General features: G+C 34.4%; 1 protein-coding gene across 1 annotated transcript in view; it reads left to right on the forward strand.

The window, feature by feature from the left end:
• Nucleotides 1-25996, forward strand: part of KLHL1 (kelch like family member 1) — a 386506-nt gene that overhangs the window by 129618 nt on the left and 230892 nt on the right. Inside the window, exon 2 of the mRNA XM_030842541.2 lies at nt 21998-22180. Coding sequence (XP_030698401.1) covers nt 21998-22180 — 183 coding nt within the window. The remainder of the gene's footprint in view (nt 1-21997; nt 22181-25996) is intronic.

Here is a 25996-nt window from a genome sequence, read left to right on the forward strand (position 1 = left end):
TCCTATCAGCCACAGACACTTCTACCACTATTGGATCTTCTGAGTAATATGATTCTCAGAGCAGAACAGCTTGTTCAACAGCTTGAACCAGCAGCAGACCTCTCTCTTGCCCTGGGTTTCAGCCAAAGCTGGTAAACTTGTGAGATTATTAGCAAATTCATGGGTAAAGAGCACTTAAATTTTGTGTTATCTCTCCAACAAAAGGGAAAATCAAACTTTGTGCCTTTTTCTTAGTGACAGGTGGTACAAGGTAAATCACTTAAGGTCTTTCACTTTAAAGGTAATTTCTTAACATGCTCCAACTACTGTACCCGCGTAGAATTTCATCAATGTGACATACCCCTTAAATTTTGCAGGATTTTTCTCCTATCCTCTGGCAAGTAAGACATCTAGCACACTTACTATTATCTACCCACACGATCCAATGACCATAATATCACAGATGTTGTGGAAATATGCAATGTTTTATGGGATATCAAGGTGATCAAAGTTCTTACAAACTGAAGGGAAGAGAATTGTCATTTGTCTGTGGTAAGACATTGAGGTGATGTTGATGCTTCTGTTAGGAGAAGGTAAACAAGTTCCGCTTTCCCTAATAATGTTCATTGAGAAAAAATGTTATGCCAAATTGATAGCTGCATACTAAGTGTCAGGAGGTTTGTTGGTTCTCCTTCTGTAAAAATATCACACCTGGAATGTCAGGTACAATTATCATCATTACCTGATTGTGTTGGTGGTCATCTAGTTATTATTCAAGATCCATCTGGAATTTGTACCTATCAAATGAATTAATTAATTTGGAATATAATAGAATCTTTATTCTTTCATATTTTAAGTTTTTAATGTGGCATTAATATCTGCAAATTCTTTCTCAATACAGTACAGTCTTAGCTTTACTAAAATGGCAGGTGTGTGGTGGTAGTCCAGTTGACACATTCTTCCTTATAGACCTGACTTTGTGGGTCAGGAGACCAGTAGGAAATTTCTGAATTGGGACAGTTTCTGAATACAGCTTTTTCAACTATTCTTTCTGGGACTGAGGAAAAAACTGCAGGTTGAATCCATCAGCCCATTAAACACACCAGGATATGGACTTTGGCAAGTACACAATTTATTATCTGGTTTTCAGAGGCTTCCTTTCTTTCTCGTGGATATGGTAGTTTTTAAGTGTTGTGAGGTGCTTGCTTAAATTCAGGGAGAACATTTAAAAACTACTTAAATATTTTGATATTTTTCATTTTCTAGTGTCTAGGGCCTAATGTCTGGGGAAAACATAGATAAAAATTTCCATTTCAGATTTGTAGCAGTTTTTCAGGGTCATTTCTGAAAAAACAGTCTTATAATCTGTGAAAAAGCTCTGAATGTGAAATAACTTAAATAAAGTAACTTCAGGAGAGAGCATAAAAATCCCACCATGATGATTAAACTCAAATTGCTCACAAAAGAAATCACTCTTTCTGATTAAATAGACCAAATAATAACTTAGTGGACTATCTAATTCACACCTTATAATAAACTTGTTTCTTCCAGAGATGTTTTTAGGTAACTAAAATCTACTGATCACTCCTCCATTCCCATGATCATAATAGGGACCAGCAAATTTTTTGTATAAAGGGCAAGATAGTAAACATTTTTTTGGCTCCAGGAGGCAAAATACTCGACTTTGTTGTGGTGGCAAGAAAGTAGCCATAGACATACATAATCTAACAGGTGTGGCTGTGTTCCAATAAAACCTTACTTACCAAAACAAGTGGCAAGCTTGATTGGACAACTGTCAGTGGTATATGACAATAGAACCATATTGTCTTGGATTCTTATGTACCATCATCTAGTACACTATTGCCATTGACTTCAAAGAGCTCAATTTTTGTCATCAGAACCTATAGTTTACTTACCAGAGAATTTTAAAAGTATGCTATTTGTCTCCTTGTCAGTAAATTTCTTGATGGTGAAAAGAATGTTCCCTAGGCCATCCAATAGTTATGGTTAAACAGGTTAGCCATGATAGATGGGCTGTATCATTCCATATAAGCATTTATATGAAATGATATAAATAATATGGAAAGATATATTCATAAGTAATTTTCTTTCTTCTACAATATGACTGGGAAATGTTGGCATTACAGATTCTAGGATTTCTATTAATTCAGACTTCCATTAGCCCATAACAGATGTTACAGCCACTCCTCTGAATCCTCTGAAACCACATAAATTCATTTTACCCAGGTCAACCTTAATCTGATACCTTCTGAATCTTTTGCTACTGTTTTATTTCCTGGTACCTGTCTATAAAAATTAGCACATTATTGTAATATTTTTGGTGTGTGGTATATCTTCTCAAAGCAGAACTTGCATTATTTAATCATTAATATGTCAATTTCCAACTGAATTTCATATTAGAAGCACTTTCAGAATTTTATAGCATTTCATACTGCATGAATCTTTCTAAGTTGCCTTTCTTCCTAGATTTTCCCTTTTTTTTGTGTTGAGGATTTTCAGGATCTAAATGTGGTTTATTTGTCAACCATTATCATCAAGACCTCAAACACAATTTTTCTTATTCTGAATTTAATGTTTTTTAAAATATTTTACTTTTGTCATTTCAAACATTTTAAAAATACTTTTAATTTAAAATAGATATATGTGTGAATTAGGCATTTAAAATTTTAACAGGAAAACCACAAATGTATTATTTGTTTTGTTTATATTTTATATATCTATTTATTATTTAAAGTAGGTATACTTTTTCAAGCAACATGTTGCACTGTACTGATATGCATCTAGTTCATAAAAGTTCTCTTTTTATTTCACAAATATTATTGGTTACATTTCCACATTTAGTAATTTTTTTAGAAATTGACTTAAGAGTTTAAGTGACAAAGCAAATTTAAATGTATGTTTTATTTATTTCCACAAACCATAATATGAGAAACTTTATTAATTGTAATTCCATTTTACAGGCAAATTAATTGAGATTCAGAATTCACTGATGGATGGAGTCTTGAATATATATACTTTTCCCTTGGCTCATAATTTATTTCTCTTTTTTTATTGTTCTGTCTTACCAATGTGTGTGTGTGTGTGTGTGTGTGTGTGTGTGTGTGTGTTTCAATACTTCTGATAAAAAGCCTTACTTAAAATTCCAGTTACCTTATAAAAGAAAATTGTACCCAGAAGCAACATTAATAACTATATTCATTTTTCTTGTTTCTAAATAGTAGCATGTGGTTCTTGAACTTTATCCATTATGTTTCCTGCATCTGAGCCTCTCTTTTGGGGATAATTGGAAGATTTGAAAATTAGTGTGTTTAAAATAACCAGACATTTATTTTGAACACTAGTTTATTCTTTCATACCAATATATGATGATGATGTTTCATTCTCTAGTGTTATAATAATACAAAGTTGATTTTTAAAATTAATTAATTTATTTAAATGTTTTCCCTTTTCTTTTCTTTCTTTCTTTCTTTTTTTTTAAAATAATAAAACATTAACTGTGAGTGGAGGACTTTTGAGATTAAATACATATGTAGTATTGTATTTTATTTTCTGAGAATTTTTGGTCAGTTTTTGATCTTTGATATTGTTTGTAATAATGAATTTATGGTTTTAAAATTGAAATAAATGTGCTTCATATAAAATACTTAATCAATGTGCAAAAGGAGGAAAATAACAAATTTTTAAATTTTCACTAAGAAATATTTTTAAAAGTTAAAATAAATATTTCCCTAATGAAAACATAATATAAAGTGATATACATTTTCTGCAGTGTATACTAAATTTGGAGGGCTAAAACAGTTTTTTTTTTTTTTCACTTAAATAAAAGCATCTTTCACTACTTTCAGGTCTTGCCCAAGAACTATGCATAGGTAATTATTTCATTTGATATTGTAGAAATGTTTTTAAAATTATTCTCTCAAAACAAAAGCTAACTCATCTCTCAAGAGAAACAAAACATTTCTTGCAAATATATCTTGCCATTTTAGTTCTACTCTTAGTCACTGACATTAAAGAAATAATAATAATGCTGGGATCTAGTCTTAGCGTCCCTTGTTTGAAATAAATGTAGCAAAATATCTGTTTAAAGTATTTTTAAAGTATTTACTGCAGTATATTTAGTTTACTCTTTAGTATTTTCACAATGTACATAAATGTACTGTGAGAGAATGCCTGAGAGTATCTATTCTGGTTATAGTAGTTATGTATGCTTTTTTTCTTCTGAGCTCTAGAAGCTATTCAAAATTCAACAATAGCAAATCACAAACATTTACCAACTACCTTTTGTGTGCCAGGCACTCTGTTAGGTTTTGAGATATAAATTCCTTTACTAAAAATATATTCTTGTGTTCTGTGAAAAAAATTAAATTAAATTAAATAACTAATTTATTCCACAAATAGTTATTGGACTCCTAAAATATTCTGTATGCCAGAGATACACTTAAATCATACTAGGGAGTTAACATATCAGGGTAAACCACAACCCTCCAAGCTATGAAGAGTAAAAGACATATTTCTGAAAGAAGTGATATTTAAACTGATCTCTGAAGGAGTAAAGTTGTTCAAGAGAATGTCAATGTGTTGTGAAAGTTTCAGGTAAAGAAAAAATATGTATGTGAAAGCGTAGAAGAAAGAAGTGTGATATATTGTAGGATGTGGAATTAATTGGTATGCCTAGAATTAAAGATTGAGTTGAAGGGTATTAAAAGTTGAAGAAAGTATCAGATTAGGTAGGAACTTATAACACATGATATGTTATTTGAACCAGGGAGGCAGTGAAGCCTGGGGGCTGGTTGGTAATGTGTAGAATTTATGATGTAATAGCTTTGGATTGGCACATAGATAGGCATCTTAAAGTGAAAACAGATGGGTAACTTGGGGGGTTTTAGGTTTTTTAAAGTTAATTCACAGTCTAATCTTCCAGAAGTAACTATGTCCTAGTCCACGAGCTGTTATTTCTGCCCAATCCCAATATTGTTTACCACAAAAATAGAAAAATATGTTTTGTTTCAGGTTGTTTGGAACAGGGAAAGTAAATGATGTTTAGGCCAGAATTGTTTAGCGCAGGGATAGGAATGCATGTTGGTCACTTCTCTGCAATTAAAAAATGAAAATGAAAGCTAAATAAAGCCACAAGAAAAGACACTAATGCCTTGGCAAAAGCAGTTTCTTTAGATGGGTGGTTGGAGAAGTAAGACTGCAATGGATTGAGGAGCATTCGGGGTCAGGGATTAAGATGAGTTCAGACAATACCTTCAAGACATATGGTTGTGAAAAGAAGTAGAGAGGAATAGCTATGGCTTTAGTAATTCATGAGGTTTTTAACTGAAAGGACCACAAACTGTAAAGAAGTAAAAAGGCAATTTATTTGGGACCTTAGAATTGCAAATCGAGAATCACAGATTCTGGAGAGAACCAGAATAATGTACCACCACGGAGCACATCACCTGGGGGCAGTATTCCAACCACAAATAAAGACATAGCCAGGTAGAACATAGGGAAAGGAGGTGTCAAAGGTGAAATTAAATCATGGGTCTGTTTTATTTGAGTAGCCTAGAAGACGTCCTTGTTGGAATACAAAAGGCTTATCATAAGAATATGTTTTGCTGTTACATAGTGAGGTAAAGGTAGGTGTTTCGAAGCTGAAGCCAATGTTTCCAGGTAATTGCAGGGTCACTTGGAACAAATATTTCTAGAGAATTGTTGCAAGGGTGGGGGATGGGTGTGTTTCTGGTTGTATTGATCAAACAAGGAAAGGAGGCTGTGTATTCGAGTAAATTAACAGGGTATGCTGGGAGAGCACATGAATTCTGAATAAGCCATAGTGGAGATATGCCAGCAAGATTGAAGGCAGCCAAGGATCCCAGTATTCAGTGAGTGATCTTGGGTACTGATGGGGTATCCAACCACCTGTTAGATTTCCTCCAGTGACTAGGCTTCAGGAAATGCAGAAAAAGGCATTATTTTTCCCAGGTATACGGGGTCTGGATGGATATTAAGAGAGATAATAATAACATAACTCTAGTGAAAGAACTATCCTAAGGAAATTCAACCATTTTAATATAAAGGGGAGTAATGATGGCTCCTGCCCTTGGTTAGTGACATAATTCCAAGCTGAACAGATCAATTAAATGGCCAAGAATTGGAGCCAGGGACTTATTCACAGCAGAGTTAAGGCAATATCAATGGTTTTCATAGAATTACCACCAAAAGTGGATACCCACTGTATGTCGTAGGGCAAGGAGCATCAATAAACCTGTAGCTACAAGGAGGAGTCCCAAAACTTCAATTATCCAGTCTCTCATAGGTAAAATCAAAGGACTAAAAGACCAGAGTCACTTCCTCTAAACTTTCGTTCCAGGCATAAATCCATTCACAAAAATTTTCACTCTTTGAAAATTTTGTCTATGAAAAAGGGTATAAGAAGGAGAGTGGCAAGTTGATGTATCATCAGTTATTATATAATGAAGAAGATATAGCAGTTCCATGATGACAGCAATTAGAACAAAGGTTATGAGAGAGATTTAATCAGTGGGGATCATGCAGAGTACTAGCCTGGTCCAGAGTCTTGGAAGAGCTGTCTGCATCAGGTGCCATCTGCTTCACTTCTTGCTCAAATTCAGCTTTAAGTCTCTAGCTGTTTCAAAGGCCCACTCAGGTAGGGAAGCCTTTATTTTAATGGGAAATGTCTAAGATGCAATTCTTTTATGTTTAACAGCACAGAGGTTCATTGAAAGTACCTGATAAGGTCTCTTCCATCTGGGCTGTAAGGAGTCCTTTACAAGATATCTTTTACAATACACACAGTCCCCCGGTTGTAAATTGTGGTGTTTTATACGAAGGTCTCCTGGGACCCCACTGTGGAAAGATTTTTCAGCCAAGTGCTCATTTTTCTTTACAGCCTTAATGAGACTTTAACAATAAAGTAAAGATCTCCATTGACTAAAAGGAGCTCATTTAACCCTCAGTCAAAAATCATGGGTTTCTAGTAATTTTTTTAAAGGTGACAGTTTGTTTTCCAAAATGTGTAGATCTTAAACTGAATAGAACTATGAGTAGCAATTTAGGCCAAGAATGACTGAAGGCCTCAGAGAGTTTTGCTAATTGAGTTTTGATAATGACATTGGTTCTTTCCACTAGACCAGAAGATTGAGGCTGATAGGCACAGTGGAAATATTGTAGAATAGGCCAGATTTCACAAACAGCATTTGAAATTTGTCCAGTGAAATGGATACCTTTAACATTATGTAACTCCAAGGGAATTCCCCAAGTAGGAATAATCCTTTCCAACCATATTTTGGTCACTGCAAGGGCAGTGGCTCATCTTCAAGGAAAGGATTCTGGGAATACATGCAAACCATCATCAGAACATATTTGTATCCTTGAAAGGAAGACAGCTGGATAAAATCCAGTTTCCAGATAGCAAAGGGACCTTGAAGCCAAGGAAAGTGGCCTTGAGGAGCATGAATAAGCTTTCCTGGGTTATACTTAGGTCATATCTGACAACTCTGACATATTTTGGCTGTTACTGTGGGAGAAGGTTTCCAAAAGTATTGTTTTCCCCAGCTATCATTTTATCAGTACCCTCAATATGGTTTCTTGAGTGACTGCAGAAAGAGCAGAATGGCTCTTTTGTCCCTATGAAAACCTAATATCTTACCTTGGTTTGAACAATTGGAGCTTATCCCTTGAGACTTTATGTCTATTGTGTGCTAGTAAGTGAGGAGGTGTAGGCTATCCCTGAGGCATAACAAAAGTTTGTCAACATATTGGAGTAAAGTTGAGCTGTGGGCAAAATTTACATTGGCCAAGTCTTGTTTCAATATCTGTGAAAAATAAGTGGGACTTTCCATGTAGCCCTGAGGCATAAAGTAAAGTGACATCCTACTCCCATAAAGGCAAACAAGCAAATACAGATTATATGGATGTATAGAAATGCTGAAGAAAGTACTACATAAATGTTTGACTGTAAAGGACTATGTGTTTCGAGGGATTAACTTGAAAATGGTATGATGGTTGGGGACCACAGGGAGAGGTGGTATTGTTTATGTTTATGTTTATACCATATTGTTTATGGTTCAAAAATCTTGAACAAAATTCCAAACTCGATCATGAAGCTTGTGTATGGGAAGGACTGATGTGTTACAGGGACTGGGTCATGGAATTATGAGGCCCTTTTGGAGGTGTGCCTTGGCAACAGGACAAATTTCTTCTAGGGCCTCAGGTCTGAGAAGTGAGGCAAAGGTTTATGAGGATCCACCTGGATCTTAATTGGTGGGGCTGAATAAATGTGTCCTATGTCATTTGAAAAGGTGAACCATAAGTTAGGAGGAACTGAATCTAGGAAATCCTTGTGATTGGGAATTGACAAGACAGCAGCAAGGATGAGGATCTCAATATTAGGACTAGATTTAGAAGTAGACCTGGAGGGGTCAAGGACTTGTAAGTGTATTTCCCCTTTTGGGGAAAAGGAAATAGTAGCTTGTAATATTTGCAGGAGGTCTCAGCCCAAAAAGTACAGAAAGAAAAAGAAGAAACTGGTGAGTTCCCTGAAAAGACCCTATCTCAGAAAGCAAAGGAGCTTTTCTTACCTTCATATCTGTGTTGGAAACTCCCACCATTTTTACCTTTTCTATACTCTGAGGAAGGGGGGTCTTGAAGCTGGTGGGGTTCAAGACAGACAAAGTTACTCCTGTGTCTACAAGAACAGTAATAGCATTGGGTCCTATAAAAAAAGTCCTATTCTCCCCATGGTGTTAGTGGGAGTATTGGTAAGACCCCAATACTTTCCTCAGAGCATCCCTATTCATGAGTATGTATGAAAGGGAGACACTTTTCGGTGTTTCAGTGTCAGACACTTTTCAGATATCCTAAAAAGGGTCAGAACAAGGGGCTTTGGGCTGATGATAAGGCCTTCTTTTTAACTTTGGTTAATTCCTCTTCCTGGCAGCTTATAATAGTGGCAGGGACTTGGATCCCAGAAGGGGCCCTTGAGAATTTCAGTCTTTCCATTTGCTGCAGTTGTAAATCAATATTAGTGGTCTTAAGTTTTTCTGTACATTTGATTGTTATAGATAGCTGATTACCCAGATCAGGAGAGGCCATTGTTTTCCAATTTAATTGTGCCCATTTCATCAGCAATCCAAATTTCTCATCTAATCCCCCAACAAAGATTGAATTAAAGAGGATTTGAGCATTGTTTTCTCTAGCAAATAGCAAGAGTTTTCTCAGAGTACTATCTCTAGGCATGAGTGATAAGCACGAACAGTTTCCTCAGGTGTTTGTGTAGAGTCTGAATTTTTCCTCAGTCAATGGGACGAGAAAAGCCCAAGGAATTTCTTCATGAAGGGCTCAAGCTAACTAAGAAGCTTGTCTTACTGCACTGATGTTCTTTCTATGGATATCATCTAAAGGGTGAAACCAGGCAGCAGTAGTTTGCCAGTGTCTGGCTTGGTTTTCTCTGATTAAAATGCTCAGTAGGTGATACAAGTCAGAGAATCCTGGATCATAGGTTTGTATCACAAGGTTAAGTCCTTCTGAAAAGCAGAAGGGGTCCTCAGTGGTCTTGGGAAATTCCTTAACTATGGCCCATAATTCTGCAGGAGATCAAGGCCTATATTCTACCAGATAGCCGGTACCATCAGGGTTCTAAGTAGTGAAAAAGGGAAAGGTTTTTCCGGAAACTATAAAGTAGGGAGATTTTGGAGGAGGAAGAGGAGAATAAGAAAGATAAAATGGCATTGGGAATTCCCTGGTGGTCCAGTGGCTAAGACTCTGTGCTTCCACTGCAGGGGGCACGGGTTTGATCCCTGGTTGGTGAACTAAGTTCACGCATGCCGAATGGCACGGTCAAAAGAAAAAGGATAAAAGAAACATAAAATGGTAGCTTAGCAAGTTCTGGGTAAGTAGGGGCCCAAGGAGAAGGAAGGGAGGAAGTGGCCTCTTGACCCATTCCCATGGTGTCTAGATGAGAGCATAGATCGTTATTTGCAGTAATAAGCTTAGAAACAGTATCCTGAAGTGAAGCAGTTTTATGTATTTAATTTATTTTTTTCTCGTCTTTATTGGAGTATAATTGCTTTACAATGTTGTGTTACTTTCTGCTGTACAACAAAGTGAATCAGCTATATGTATACGTATATCCCCATATCTCCTCCCTCTTGAGCCTCCCTCCCACCCTCCCTATCCCACCCCTCTAGGTGGTCACAAAGCACAGAGCTGATCTCCCTGTGCAATGCAGCAGCTTCACACAAGCCATCCATTTGACATTTGGTACTGTATATATGTCAGTGCTACTCTCTCACATAATTCAAGCTTCCCCTTCCCACCCTGTGCCCTCAAGTCCGTTCTCTACATCTGTGTCTTTATTCCTGCCTGGCCACTAGGTTCATCAGTACCATTTTTTTTTTAGATTCCATATATATGCGTTAGCATATGGTATATGTTTTTCTCTTTCTGACTTACTTCACAATGTATGACAGACTCTAGGTCCAACCACCTCACTATAAATAACTCAATTGTGTTACTCTTTATGGCTGAGTAATATTCCAATGTATATATGTGCCACCTCTTCTTTATTCATTCATCAGTCAATGGACATTTAGGTTGCTTCCATGTCCTGGCTATTGTAAATAGTGCTGCAATGAACATTGTGGTACATGTATCTTTTTGAATTATGGTGTTCTCAGGGTATATGCCCAGTAGTGGGATTGCTCAGTCATATGGTAGCTCTATTTTTACTTTTTTAAGGAACCTCCATACTGTTCTCCATAGTGGCATTCCCACCAACAGTGCAGGAGTGTTCCCTTTTCTCCAAACACTCTCCAGCATTTACTGTTTCTAGATTTTTTCATGATGGCCATTTTAACTGGTGTGAGCTGATACCTCATTGTGGTTTTGATTTGCATATCTCTAATGATTAATGAGGTTGAGCATCTTTTCATGGGTTTGTTGGCAATCTGTATGTCTTCTTTGGTGAAATGTCTGTTTAGGTCTTCCACCCATTTTTAGATTCAGTTGTTTCCTTTTTTGATATTGAGCTGCATGACCTGCTTGTATATTTTGGAGATTAATCCTTTGTCAGTTGCTTCATTTGCAAATATTTTCTCCCATTGTCTTTTCATCTTGTTTATGTTTTCCTTTGCTGTGCAAAAGCTTTTGTTTCATTTGATTATTTTTATTTCCATTACTCTAGGAGGTAGGTCAAAAAAGATCTTTCTGTGATTTATGTCAAAGAGTGTTCTGCCTATATTTTTCTGTGAGAGATTTACAGTGTCTGTCCTTATATTTACATCTTCAATGCATTTTGAGCATTTTGAGCTTACTTTTGTGTGTGGTGTTAGGAAGTGTTCTAATTTCATTCTTTTACATGTAGTTGTCCAGTTTTCCCAGCACCACTTATTGAAGAGGCTGTCTTTTCGCCACTGTATATTCTTGCCTCCTTTGTCAAAGATAAGGTACCCATATGTGCATCAGTTTATCTCTGGACTTTCTACCCTGTTCCACTGATCTGTATTTCTGTTTTTGTGCCAGTACCATACTACCTTGATTACTGTAGCTTTGTAGTATAGTCTGAAGTCAGGGAGCCTGATTCCTGAGCTCCAATTTTCTTTCTCAAGATTGTTTTGTCTACTTGGGGTCTTTTGTGTTTCCATACAAATTGTGAAATTTTTTGTTCTAGTTCTGTGAAAAATGCCATTGGTTGTTTGATAGGGATTGTAATGAATCTGTAGATTGCTTTGGGTAGTATAGTTATTTTCACAATGTTGATTCTTCCAATCCAAGAACATGGCACATCTCTCCATCTATTTCTATCATCTTCAATGTCTCATAGTTTTCTGTATACAGGTATTTTGCCTCCTTAAGTAGGTTTATTCTTATGTATTTTATTCTTTTTGTTGCAGTGATACATGGGAATGTTTCCTTAATTTCTCTTTCAGATTTTTCATCATTAGTGTATAGGAATGCAAGAGATTTCTGTGCATTGATTTTGTAACTTGCTACTTTACCAAATTCATTGATTAGCCCTAATAGTTTTCTGGTGACATCTTCAGGATTTTCTATGTACAGTATCATGTCATCTGCAAACAGTAACAGTTTAACTTCTTTTCCAATTTGTATTCCTGTTATTTCTTTTTCTTCCCTGAGTGCCACTGCTAAAAATTCCAAAACTATGTTGAATAGTAGAGGTGAGAGTGGGCACCCTTGTCTTCTTCCTGATCATAGAGGAAATGCTTTCAGTTTTTCACCATTGAGAATGATGTTGGCTATGTTTTGTTATATATGGCTTTTATTATTTTGAAATAACCTCCTTCTATGCCCACTTTCTGGAGAGTTTTTTATCATAAATGTGTGTTGAATTTTGTCAAAATTTTTTTCTGCATCTATTGAAATGATCACATGATTTTTATCCTTCAATTTGTTAATATGGTGGATCACATTGATTGATTTGCTCTACTGAAGAATCCTTGCATTACTGAGATAAACCCCACTTGATCATGGTGTATGATCCTTTTAATGTGCTCTTGGATTCTGTTTGCTTGTATTTTGTTGAGGATTTTTGCATCTATGTTCATCAGTGATATTGGCCTGTAATTTTCTTTTTTTGTGACATCTTTTTCTGGTTTTGGTATCAGTGTGATGGTGGCCTCATAGAATGAGTTTGAGAATGTTCCTCTCTCTGCTATATTTTGGAAGAGTTTGAGAGCGATAGGTGTTAGCTCTTCTGTAAGTGTTTGATAGAATTCGCCTGTGATGCTATCTGACCCTGGGCTTTTGTTTGTTGGAGGATTTTTAATCACAGTTTCAATTTCAGTGTTTGTGTTTGGTCTGTTCATATTTTCTATTGTGTCCTGGTTCAGTCTTGGAAGGTTGTACTTTTCTAATAATTTGTCCATTTCCTCCAGGTTGTCCATTTAATTGGCATATAGTTTCTTGTAGTAGTCTCTCATGATCCTTTGTATTTCTGCAGTGTCCATTGTTACTTCTCCTTTTTCATGTCTAATTCTGTAGATTTGAGTATTCTTCCTTATTTTCTTGATAAATCTTGAAAATGGTTTTTCAATTTTGTTTATCTTCTAAAGAACAAGCTTTCAATTTTATTAATCTTTGCTATTGTTTTCTTCATTTGTTTTTCATTTATTTCTAGTCTGATCTTTATGATTTCTTTCTTTCTGTTAATTTTTTTTAAATTCTTCTTTCTCTAATTGCTTTAAGTGTAAAGTTAGGCTGTTTATTTGAGATTTTTCTTGTTTTTTGAGGTAGTGTTGTATTGCTATAAACTTCCCTCTTAGAACTGCTTTTGCTGCAGCCCATAGATTTTGGGTCACTGTGTTTTCGTTGTCACTTATTTCTAGGTATTTTTTGATTTCCTCTTTGATTTCTTCAGGGATCTCTTGGTTGTTTAGTAGCACCTTGTTTAGCCTCCATGTGTTTGTATTTTTGACAGTTTTTTTTTTCCTGTAATTGATATGTAGTTTCATAGCATTGTGGTCAGAAAAAATTCTTGATACCATTTCAGTTTTCTTCAACTTACCAAAACTTGATTTGTGATCCAAGATGTGATTTATTTTGGAGAATGTTCCGTGGGCACTAGAGAGAAAAGTGTATTCTGTTGTTTTTGCATGGAATGTCCTATAAATGTCGATTAAGTTCATCTGTTCTAATGTTTAATTTAAAGCTTTTGTTTCTTTATATATTTTCAGTTTGGAGACCTGTCCTTTGGTATAAATGAGGTGTTAAAATTCCCCACTATTTTTGTGTTACTGTCGATTTCCACTTTTATGGCTGTTGGCATTTGCTTTATGTATTGAGGTGCTCCTATGTTGGGTGCCTAGTTATTTATAATTGTTATATATTCTTCTTGGATTGATCCCTTGATTGTTATGTAGTGTCCTTCCTTGTCTTTTGTAATAGTCTTTATTTTAAAGTCTATTTTGTCTTATATGAGTATTGCTACTCCAGCTTTCTTTTGGTTTCCATTTGCTTGGAATATCTTTTTCCATCCCCTCACTTTCAGTCTATATGTGTTCCTAAGTCTGATGTGGGTCTCTTGAAAACAGCATATATCTGGGTCTTGTTTCTGTGTCAACCAGTCTGTGTCTTTTGGTTGGAGCATTTACATTTAGGGTAATTATTGGCATGTATGTCGCTATTAACATTTTTTTAATTATTTTGGGTTTGTTTTTGTAGATCTTTTACTTCTCTTGTGCTTCCTGCCTAGAGAAGTTCCCTTATCATTTGTTGTAAAGCTGATTTGGTGGTGTTGAATTCTCTTAACTTTTGCTTGTGTGTAAAGCTTTTGATTTCTCCATCAAATCTGAATGAGATCCTTGCTGGGTACAGTAATCTTCGGTGTGGATTTTTCCCTTTCATCACTTTAAATATATGCTGCCATTCTCTTCTGGCCTGTAGTGTTTCAGCTGAAATATCAGCTCTTAACCTTATAGGGATACCCTTGTATGTTATTTGTTGCTTTTCCCTTGCTGCTTTTAATATTTTTTCTTTGTGTTTAATTTTTGTTAGTTTGATTAATATGTGTCTCTGTGTGTTTCTCCTTGGGATGCCTATAATTTGATTGTTGGTGACTTATGTTGTCCCAGAGGTCTTTGAGACTGTCCTCCCTTCTTTTCATTCTTTTTTCTTTATTCTGCTATGCGGCAGTTATTTCCACCATTCTATTGTCCAGCTCACTTATCCGTTCTTCTGTATCATTATTCTGCTATTGATTCCTTCTAGACTAGTTTTAATTTCAGTTGTTATGTTGTTCATTACTGTTTTTCTGTTCTTCTAGTTCCTCATTAAACATTTCTTGTACTTTCTCTATTCTATTTTCAAGATTTTGGATCACCTTTACTATCATTACTCTGAAATCTTTCAAGCAGTTTGCCTATTTCCTCTTCATTTATTTGGTCTTGTGCATTTTTTTCTTGCTCTTTTGCCTGCAAGATATTTCTCTGTCTACTCATTTTGACTTATGTACAGTATTTTAGTTCTTTTTTTCCCTAGGCTGCAGAGTCATAGCTCCTCTTGCTTTTGTTCTCTGCCCCTGGTGGTGCAGTTTATCCAATGTTTTGTGTAGGCTTCCTGATTGGAGGAACTGGTTTCTGCATTCTGATGGGTGGAGCTGAGTCATTTCCTTCTGATGAGCAGGGCCATGTCACGTTGTGTGTTTTGGGGTGTCTGTGATCTTAGTATGACTTTATGCCATCTGTGTCTTCATGGGTGGGTTTGTGTTCCTGTCTTTTTTGTTGTTTGGTGTGAGGCGTCCAGCACTGGGGGTTGCAGGCAGTTGGGTGGAACTGGGTCTTAGATTCAAGTAGAAACTCTGTGAGAGCTCTTGGTGATTAATCTTCCCTGGGGCCAGGAATTCTCTAGTGGTCCAGTGTCCTGGACTCTGCGCTCCCACTCCAGAGCCTCAGGTCCAACTTCTTGTCAAGGAACCAAGGCCCTGCAAGTTGCTCGTCCTGGCAATAAAGGAAATTAAAAAAAAAAAAAAAAAAACTAATGAAACCCCAGACAAATGGTAAAAATAAAATCAAACAAACAAAAACAGAAACAGGGAAACACACACACAAAAAAAACAAAAACAAAAGCAAATGAAACAAAAAGCAAGAGAACAACAGATAAACAAAAGAACCCAAGAACGAAATCAAAAAATTAAAAAGAAAACTAACAAAAACCCAAAACTCATAAAAACAAACCAAAGCAGAGTGCCAGCTGAAGAATGAAGCAAAGAAACAAAACAGATTGACAAAAATGATAGAAAAAAGAAAAGGAGAAAGGGAAAAAAAGACAGAACAACATAAAAGGAAAGTAGAAATATAAATATAAATGAATAAATATATAAATATATATATATATATATATATATATACTAAAGAAGGAAAAAAAAAGACAAACAAAACCCCAGAGAAATGGTAAAGACAATATCAAACAAACAGGGACTTCCCTGGTGACGCAGTGGTTAAGTATCCTCCTGCCAATTCAGGGGACACATGTTTGAGCCCTGGTCTGGGAAGATCCCACATGTCTCAGAGCAATTAAGCCCATGCACCACAGCTACTGAGCCTGTGCTCTAAAGCCCATGAGCCACAACTACTGAGCCCTCATGCCACAACAACTGAAGCCTGCATGCCTAGAGCATGCGCTCTGCAACAAGGGAAACCACCCTAATGAGAAGCACACCACAATGAAGAGTAGCCCCCACTCGCCACAACTAGAGAGCTCACATGCAGCAATGAAGACCCAATACAATGAAAAATAAATAAATAAAATTGATTTGAAAAGAAAAATCAATCAAACAAAAAAAGAAACAAGGAAACATGCACATACAAAAGAAACAAAAACAGAACCAAATAAAACAAAAAGCAAGAGAACAACCAGACAAACAGAAGAACCCAAAAGTGAAATCAGACAACTAGAATCAGAACTAAGAAAAACAGAAAACCTAAAAACAAACCAAAGCAGTGTGCCAACTGAAGAATAAAGCAAGGAAACAGAACAAACTTATAAAAATGACTAAAATAAAATGGGAAAAGACACAGAGCAACAGAAAAGTAAAGTAGAAATAGAAATATTAAAAATTAAAAATATATTAAAGAAAAAGAAGAAGAAAAAAGATAAAGGAAAATAACACAGAACAACAGAAAAGCAAAGTAAAAATATAAATTAAAAAATAAATACGTTATAAAACATGAAGATCCCAAAACACTAAATAAAAGAAAAACTACTAAAACAACAAAAACAACAAACAAAAAATGCCAGAACCAAAAACAGAATGAGACAAAACATAATCAAATTAATAGTGATAATTATGTTTCCCTGGGTTCTCAACTGTAAGAGTTCTTGCACATGCCATGAGCCACAGCCCACCTCCACCTTGGCAAGAGGCCCTCTTCTGCCTCTGGGCTGGTCTCTGGACCTGCTGAGGGCCCTGTGGGCCCCACTCAGAGTCCAATCATGCCCAATTCCTGCCTGCGCTTGTCCCCAAAGTCCACAGCTGCCAGACCTAGACCATTTTCATTTGTAGGAACATTCATTGTCTACTCAGATATTCCATAGATGCAGAGTCTACCTAACGAATCATGAGGATTTAATCCATAGCTTGTACAGCTGATGTAAAGATTTTTGATCTTCTTCCTTAGTCACACCATTCCTGAGGTTCAGCTTTGGTTTTATCCCCACCTCTGTGTGTGGTCTACCCATAGGAGTCTTTTCCTGAGACTGACTTGGAGCTCTTGGGTCTGCCCCAGTGAGGACAGGGCACAGAGGTGGTATGACTACTTGGATTGCTGGAGCCCCAGTGGTGCCAAATGCAGTGAAGCAATTGTAGATTCACAGACCTTTTGGGTTTCATGAGTTCATTGGGAGACTTCAGTATTCCAATTGTAATAGGTTTCCCACTCTATTTGTTTAGTTTCAGACCTTTAGCCTCTAATTATGCACACACACAGAAAAGACCAATTTTTGAATTTCAAATGTTCCCTATTGTAGCCAGTTCAATTTTGTGTCATCTCTGTTATACCATTGCCATTTACCTAGGTAAGCACAAGAGGCAGCCCCATACTATTTGTACCTGTACCCAGCAGGAGTCCCAGATAGGAAATAATCCTCCCTCATAACAGTCTTAGACTGTAAACGTCCCATTATAGTGCACTCACTAAAAGAGAGCAATCCCTCATGTGATCGATCAAATAAAAGACACCAAGGATAATGATCTAAACCTCAACCAAGGAAGGAGGTTCTGGACCAAGGGGACTTATGACCTAGGTCCAGAGCAGCAAAGGATGTGACAGAGCACAAAGGACTCACACAGGTACCTTGCTCAGATCTACATCAGCTTCAGAGATGGGGGGAAGAGCATTTTGCATCCCACTTCTGACACCAAAAATGTCAGCTGAAAGGACCGCAAACTATAAAAAGACAAAGAGGTAGTTTATATGGGGGTCTTAGAATTGCAATTCAAGGATCAAAGTTTCTGGAGAAAATCAGAATGGTGTCCCATCAGAAGAAAATGGGCAAGGGTTTTTAATAGGAAAAAGTGGGAAGTTAATGCAGGCTTACACAAGTTGTTCACCAAGAATTTGGATTGGAGGGAAAATCTTTCTTTACATATGATTGATTTATGGAATGCATCTCATTTGTTACTAGGGAAAGTTATGTTTTGTTAGGCTAGACAAAGTCTAGTTCTCAGCAATTACTTATCAGCTTTAATTTACAGGGTTCAGCAGAAGCCTCACATGAGCAGCAAATGTGCAGGCTCTCAGGTCACATCTCAGTCATCCTGACATATTTCTTTTCACAAGGTCAAGAAAAATTTTTCTTTGTTTTACTGCTTTACATATCTTAGGTTGGGGAAATCTTTAGTATCTTTAAATTCTGATGGGAAGAAGTCATATTGGACTTTTAAAACTGTCTTTATTAAAACTAGAAGCTTTATATTGTTGGGTCACAATAAGGATAAAAGTTACAATGTCAGGGCTTCCTGGGTGATGCAGTGGTTGAGAGTCCACCTGCCAATGCAGGGGACATGGGTTTGTGCCCCGGTCTGGGAAGATCCCACATGCCATGGAGCAGCTGGGCCCATGAGTCATGGTTGCTGAGCCTGCATGTCTGGAGCCTGTGCTCCACAACGGGAGAGGCCACAATGGTGAGAGGCCCGCATACCGCAAAAAAAAAAAAAAAAAAAAAGTTAAAATGTGAGACCGAAACATCTGAGAGACTCTCATATTGGAAAGAGACTATAAAGTTTATTTAAGCTGAAGAAATAAAAGTTAGACAATAACAGAAATAATCCAATGTCAGGTTCTTTCTTAATACTTATAGGAAACATTATAAAGATATGATCTCTATTTCCTAAAATTTTAAACATTTGTTAAAATAATAAGCCTAGATATATGATGAGTCTTAATTACACAATGAACTTTAACTTTAAAATCATACACATCCTGAAACATCTTTTTAGATCCTGAACAAAAGTTCAAGAGCAACAAACCCTACTCAGTTCTGAGATCAGGAAATTATTTATAAGGAAACATGTAAGCACTGTGACAGTGACTTTATAAGGAGAAAATAGAGACAAACCAACAAAACTATTACTCTGGCAGATTAACTAACTTTCAAGAGAAGTGAATCATTTTCATATATAATATGGAGAAACAAAACATGAGAAATTTTAGGTACAAAATCTAGGCATGAGCATGAACTCTAAAAAGAATTATTTTTGAGGCTAGTTTCCAGCTCTCTGTTCTTTTAAGACTTATTCTCAAATTATTTTCAAATTCTTCAGAAAAAGACCATGTCTATGTCATAATCAGGATTTGTTAATGTACCTAGATTATGTAAAAGAAGGCTATCTTGACAGCAATTAACTTTTTGACTTTGAATAAATCCTGTCAAATTCTATGCCCTGTTTCATCTGATGTCTTGGTCTCACCAAGCTCTAAAACTGAAAGTGAAAGATATTCTATTTTTCACTATTTGCTCTAATATTGCACCCATCATAACTTGAGTGACTTGAAAATAAAGTATACTAAACTTTTTTCCCAATAAAATTTCCCAAACTACAACATTCTTAATAAGGTATTTGGTTACTAGTATTTTGCCTATGATTTTTATAAATATATTTAGGAGAGACAATGGCCATTAATTTTCCTTCCTTGTAACATCCTTTTTAGGTTTTGTATCAACGTTATATTTGCCTCATTAAAAGAATTGGGAGAATGATCACTTTTTCTGTTCTCTGGTGGAAGTCTTTTTATTTTCTTTTTAGTTTTTCATTGACTTTACTGTGGTGTGTAGTTTTCTTTGTTTTATCATGGGGTGTATAGTGAATCTTGAATCTGTGTCTTGATGTCTTTAACACATTTTCAAAAACTCTTGGCCATTATTTCTTCAGATGGCCTTTGCCCCATCATGTCTCTCCCCTTCTTTTTAGACTACAATTGCATGAATCTTATAATTTCTTACCATGTTTCATTTGTTTTCCAAACTATTGTTTTTTATCTTTTTACCTCAATATTTTAGTTTAAATGTTTTCTACTTATTTTTCAAATCACTATGTTCTTCATTTGCATTCAATCTACCAGCTCAGTGCATTTACCAAAATCATTAATTCAATTTCCTTATTTATTTCCATTTTATCTTTATAGAGCCTAATATTCTGTGAAATCCTCCAGCTTGTCATATATATTAAAACATATTAATGACAATTATTTTTACATCTACTGAATAACCAACTATGGATCCATCCGTTTAAAGATATCTGAAGCACCTGGGAGCATGTTTCTAATATCTGTTTTTCTCCCTATGTCTTCTTTCTCTATAGGTCTGCTATTTTTTTCTTTAATGTCAAGTATTTATATATATATATATGAATGAAATAATAGAGTCTGGATGAAGTTAACTCTTTCTAAAGAGGGTTTATTTTGACTGCTGACATTTACATTAGATCAATTTAATGCAATTAGAGATCTCAGTGATTTAAATCTAGGTTTCACCCTTTGTATTATCTTGTCTATTTCCACTTTCCCTGATCTCTAAGATATAGTTCTTCAGGGAGTTCAGTTGAAAGCCCATTTTTATACCACAGTCCCCTGTCTTTGCTGGTCCTTAAATTCAAATTTTTATCTTTCAAACTCTGTTTAACTTCTCAACTTCACCTAAACTATTTTCTGCTTGTCTAGCATGTTTAGGAATAAGCAAATACCACTAGGGGAAAAGTGGCACAAAATAGCGGCCTTACTTGAACTTTCCTTCTTTATGTCCCCTCATTTGCCCTCAAGTTCTGGCTATATTTGAGGCCTATAATTCCAATATCCATTCCTCCCCCAAGCCCCATGGTACCACCAGAAGTTCTTCTTAGTTGCCACATTATTAGCTTCTGAGCTTCTCAGAATATGCTGCTTACAGTTGGTAGAAACCTTGAGGAGGAAAGAAAAAGCTGTGTAGAATTTTGAGCTGACTTCCATGAGTTTAGCTTATTTCTGGGATCTTGTTCTTTCAGGTCCTTAGTAGCTATAAGTATATTCCAATAGTTATTTTGATATTATATGTAATTTTTTCTGGTGTCCTTGGTGAGGGGTTTAGTCAGCAGTATGTTATTGCATTGTAATTGGAAGCAAAATTCTCCATGTTACTACTTATCTTGAAATAAGTCATTTACTTCATTATTATTGTTATGTACTTAATAAATTTTCATTTGTAAGTTGTTTTAAGGATTTATTATCAGAGCACTTGATTGGGTCTGCTGAGCCTATCATGCATTTAAGTATATTGAGAGTCTTCTTGATATGAAATATGGTATCTTAAAGTCTTCATTGTGAAACAGTCTATGATATTAATATATGTAGTAGCCAAACTTAAGTATCATGGACATTGTGAAATCCTAAAGTATTTTACATATATATACATATGTATGTATATATATATATATATGATTAAGTATATATTAATACTGAGCTAATACATTCTGTATGTTTTTGTTTAATCAGTTGGATATAGAATGTGAAACAACTTATTTTAAAATTTTTGTCAATCTTTTTTACAAACCATGTTTTATAATTCCTCACAATGAAAATTGCCTACTTCTGTAAGGCAACATTTACTACAACCTCACAAGAATAGTAATTTAGAATAATATAATTAGATGGTCTACCTCAATGTCAAATTGATTAAATTAACATTTTATTAGTAATAAATTTTAAAATAGGCATGTATGTAATTTACCATTTCTGTGATGTTTTTCAAGTTTACTAATTTACTGTCTTAATAAATACAAGTAACCTATCTTTTAAATCTCTTTAGGATGAGAAAAAAATTACAATTCATTTACTGCTTCTTAGAACAAATCATTTAACACCGAATGAATTTTTCTGCTATATTAATAATGAACATAAGGAGAGATGTATTGATTTTTCTTATAAAATTCTAAAATTCTGTATATAGTTCTGGACAGTTGGTGGCACTTTCTAAACCTCTTCTTTTTGTGTATGGTTTTCAGGCTCTCAGCAACTAGCCATTCTCTGACACCTCAAAGTGATGTGGACTCCAGTAGCTCTGAAGAATTCTATCAGGCTGTGCATCATGCTGAGCAAACCTTCAGAAAAATGGAAAGTTACTTGAAACAACAGCAACTCTGTGATGTTATCCTGATTGTTGGGAACCGAAAGATACCTGCACATAGGTATAGTAATCTGTCTTTTTTGGAAATATGCATTCATATGTTTAGAATGATTGTCTGTTATGTAGATTGCAAAATATTCTGCACCTAGAAAATTAAGAATCCACATTTCTAAGAAAGCTTGGGTATTTTTCTTTTACTCTTGTTTATTTCCTTTTGTGGAGAGTTATAATGCCATTTTAAGTCATCTTTTTAAGAAGTAAAGCAAATATAAATAATTCAAAAATAAAAGTTCTAATAAGGGTTGAAAAATACTTCATTTTATTGATTCACAATCATACTAATTGGAAATCAATTTTAACTTAGGAGGATGTACCTAAAGTCTGAAATGAGATATGCTTTTCTGTCAAAATTGAAAGGAAGGCAGGTTATCTTGGGCATACATTATTTATTTCAAATAGGAAAGTCAACCTATTTCATAGTGACATCTTTATTTTACATTGATTAAAAATTCTTTAATTTGTGACATACTAATATTATTCATAAGGCCCAATATATTTAAAGATTAATATACTTTCAAACATCCCTTATGTATTTATGATTGATAATTCTAAGATACATGAACTAGATATCTGATTATTTTGTATCATATTGATATGATATCAGTTTACTTCTGAAACTTCATTAAGCTTGATGTTGATTTTTTATTCAGCTTTTCTATTTAATTTTTGAAATTTTAGGTAAAAAAATTTTAATTTAATTTTTTGATACTTATTATTTTAAATAGTTGAACATATGGGCAAATTACCTTAGACTACCTTGTTGTATGCCATTTAATTAATTGTATAACAAATGTTTTCAATGTACCCATTTCCCCTATATTTTTTAAATTAAATTATATTATCTAGATAATATATATGGACCTAAATGTGGATTCTAGAAAATAAGGATTCCAGAAAAATAAGGCTATATTTTTATTACGATAGCAATGTTAAAATGTGGACATTAACTTTGAACCAATACACTAGAAATGCATAGGAAAGAACATTTGACATTAACTAACTCATGTAAGTCATATGGGGTTCAATCTGTCAGCTAACTATGGCAAAAATTCTAATGATATAATATTTGCACTTATTTTTCAAGCACTTCTGTGAAATTGCATTATCATTAGCAAGAGAGCAGTTACATTGTCATTATTATGGAGACATTCAATATTGTAATATATATGGCAAATATGCAAATTATTCTGAGCTATCATCAAAATAGCATCTAGATAAAAATTCTATAGTAAGAGATATTTTAATTTGAGAATGTAGTTAAGTTTATTTCATTTAAATTGCACATTAGTTAAATAATTATATTTTATTTAACTTATATATAATTATATATTTGTTTAAGAAGATAGAGGGACTCAACTCAAAAGTATGTTAACACATCAAATGCTTATTAATTTTTTTTTAAAGAACAAAACTTTATATAATTTGTATAATCTTATTTTATTGGCTTTATTGGTAATAACTTAGTATTTCTCATTTGAATTCCCCCATATTAATTATATTCTACATTGTTTATTACTCTTATCTAGATTGTTAATATTATTTTGTAAATAATGTATTTAATTATGCATTTATTTTGCAATAACCCATATGACTAAGACATACATTTGTTTCTTGGTTTAGATTACTCTAAAATACCTGAGCAATGTATTATTTATATACATATTATTCTAAACATTTAAATATTTTGTATATTTAGCAGATATTAAATTAAATATCATCAATTAAATATTAATTATGTTTTTCTTAATATAAGAAAAATTGTACTCTCCACTAAATTTATTTAAATAAGGATTCATATTTTCTTACCCCATGGTTTAAAACTTAAGTACTATCTTTTTAACAAGTAAATTACATACTTATATTTCTAAGTTAAACATATTTTAACAAATATGTGAGAAAATATTTATGGGACACCTGAAAAAAGCAAGCACTGTTTTCAATAATTGGAAATATGTTGCACCTCCTTATTTATACTTTTGCAAAATGAAATAACTGTAATTAATGCAAAATTAGATCTTTGTTTTAAACAAATAATCATCTTAGTAATAGTAATGAATGGATTTTTAAGTCATGCTGTTACATTTTGATTAACACAGTTGAGTATCGTCCTTGGGCAAAATATATATGATGTTGCACTCATTAGCAGTGAAAAATATAAGACTGTTAAAATAAGTTCAAATAATGAAAAAAGAAATAATTTGCATTAAGATCTCCTGCTCTTCCAGTAAATACACTGCAAGCTAATGTCATAAACAGTCATTCATAAAGATCATGTATATTTATTCTCATATTAATTATCTTGTCATTTGAAACTCTCAAATCAATTCTTATTTAATTTAACAGATTATGACCATTAAAGAGCTCTCCATAAAACCTTTAGTTTATGTGATGACTATATTGTATATATATTTTTAACGTGATGTAGGTCACAGCTATCAATTTATTTATGAAATGCCATTTCTGTATAGGTACCTTAAGTTATTATTAGGCATATTTTTAAGTAGGTTAATTCTGAAAGGCTAACAATACTTAAGATGACACATTAATACATTTTCACCATGAAAAATAATGAAACTTTTGATTTTATCTGTGTTTCAGTTTCTCAGAGAAATTCGAAAATAAATATAGACTTCTCATAAATGGCCCAGAATAACTGATTAGCAATAAGTGAACCAAAACACTTGAATATAAAACCGTGAATACTAAATACAGGAATTTTGATAGGTAGGCTGCCTGTAATAAAGGATGTCAGATGCTGAAAATTAGACTGGCAAGATCAATATTAATAATTTGGACAGTCAAATCTTCAATAGTAAAAAATTAAGGAGTTTTCATGGCTTACTCTCTCATAATGCACAGATATATAATGAAACATGGTTAAGCTATTGAAAGTTTTTTCTCCCTTTAGCCATTATTAAGAGTAAGTGCAGTGGATAGAAATAAATGACAAAATCTCAAATAGCTAACATCCTCTGAGTTGGAAATAATGTTACTTATAATTTTATGTGCATAGAAACAGTGTAGAAGCATATACAACCTACAGTCAATAAAGTTTTTTTTTTTCCTGGGAGCAGTGTTGCTGGGCAGGATAAAAGAGGTGTTGGAATTATTTTTAATGTATAAACATATAAAGTCTTTGAACTTCTTATTATGAACATTTCATGATCAAATAAATACTTAATGAAAATTAAAATGATATGTGATGGGGACAAAACAGATTTCCTCTTTAGACCAAAATACTGGGCATTTCAGGAGGCATCATATTCTGTTTTCATTTTTGTGCATGTTTGACAATGAATTTAATTATTTCAAAATACATTTATTATTTTAATGTTCTTTACTGAGCACAAGTATCAAGGAAATAGGTGAGGCTAAAAGTGGGAATTGGTGTATTTAGAAACATATTTAATAGAGTAAAAAGAAATTACTTTAGAAGTAACTTAGATGTTAATACTCAGGAGTAGGCAAGTAGTAGTGTTTCTCTCTACTGGTGGAAAGTTTATTTATAGATATTCTTTGATGGGAGAGGAATAATTCATTTTTCCATTATATTAAATCCAACATCCACCTAAATCTCTCAATCAGCTTCGTAGTTTATAACAGTTCTGTACAAGCTTCAGGAAAAAAAAAAAAAAAACATGTCCCAGTGCCTGTTGGTTTCAGTAACTCCAGGCAACTCCCACAGCTCCAGGCATCACCCATGGCACTAGGCTCTAGAAGGGCTCCTATGGACACAGGATGCCAATCTGCCATTCACCCCAGATTACAAGGGGGTTCCTTGAACCTAGGCTTCTGGCTGGGCCCAACCAAACCAACT

The sequence above is a fragment of the Globicephala melas genome, chromosome 18 (assembly GCF_963455315.2).
Source record: "Globicephala melas chromosome 18, mGloMel1.2, whole genome shotgun sequence".
In the NCBI taxonomy this organism is placed as follows: domain Eukaryota; kingdom Metazoa; phylum Chordata; class Mammalia; order Artiodactyla; family Delphinidae; genus Globicephala; species Globicephala melas.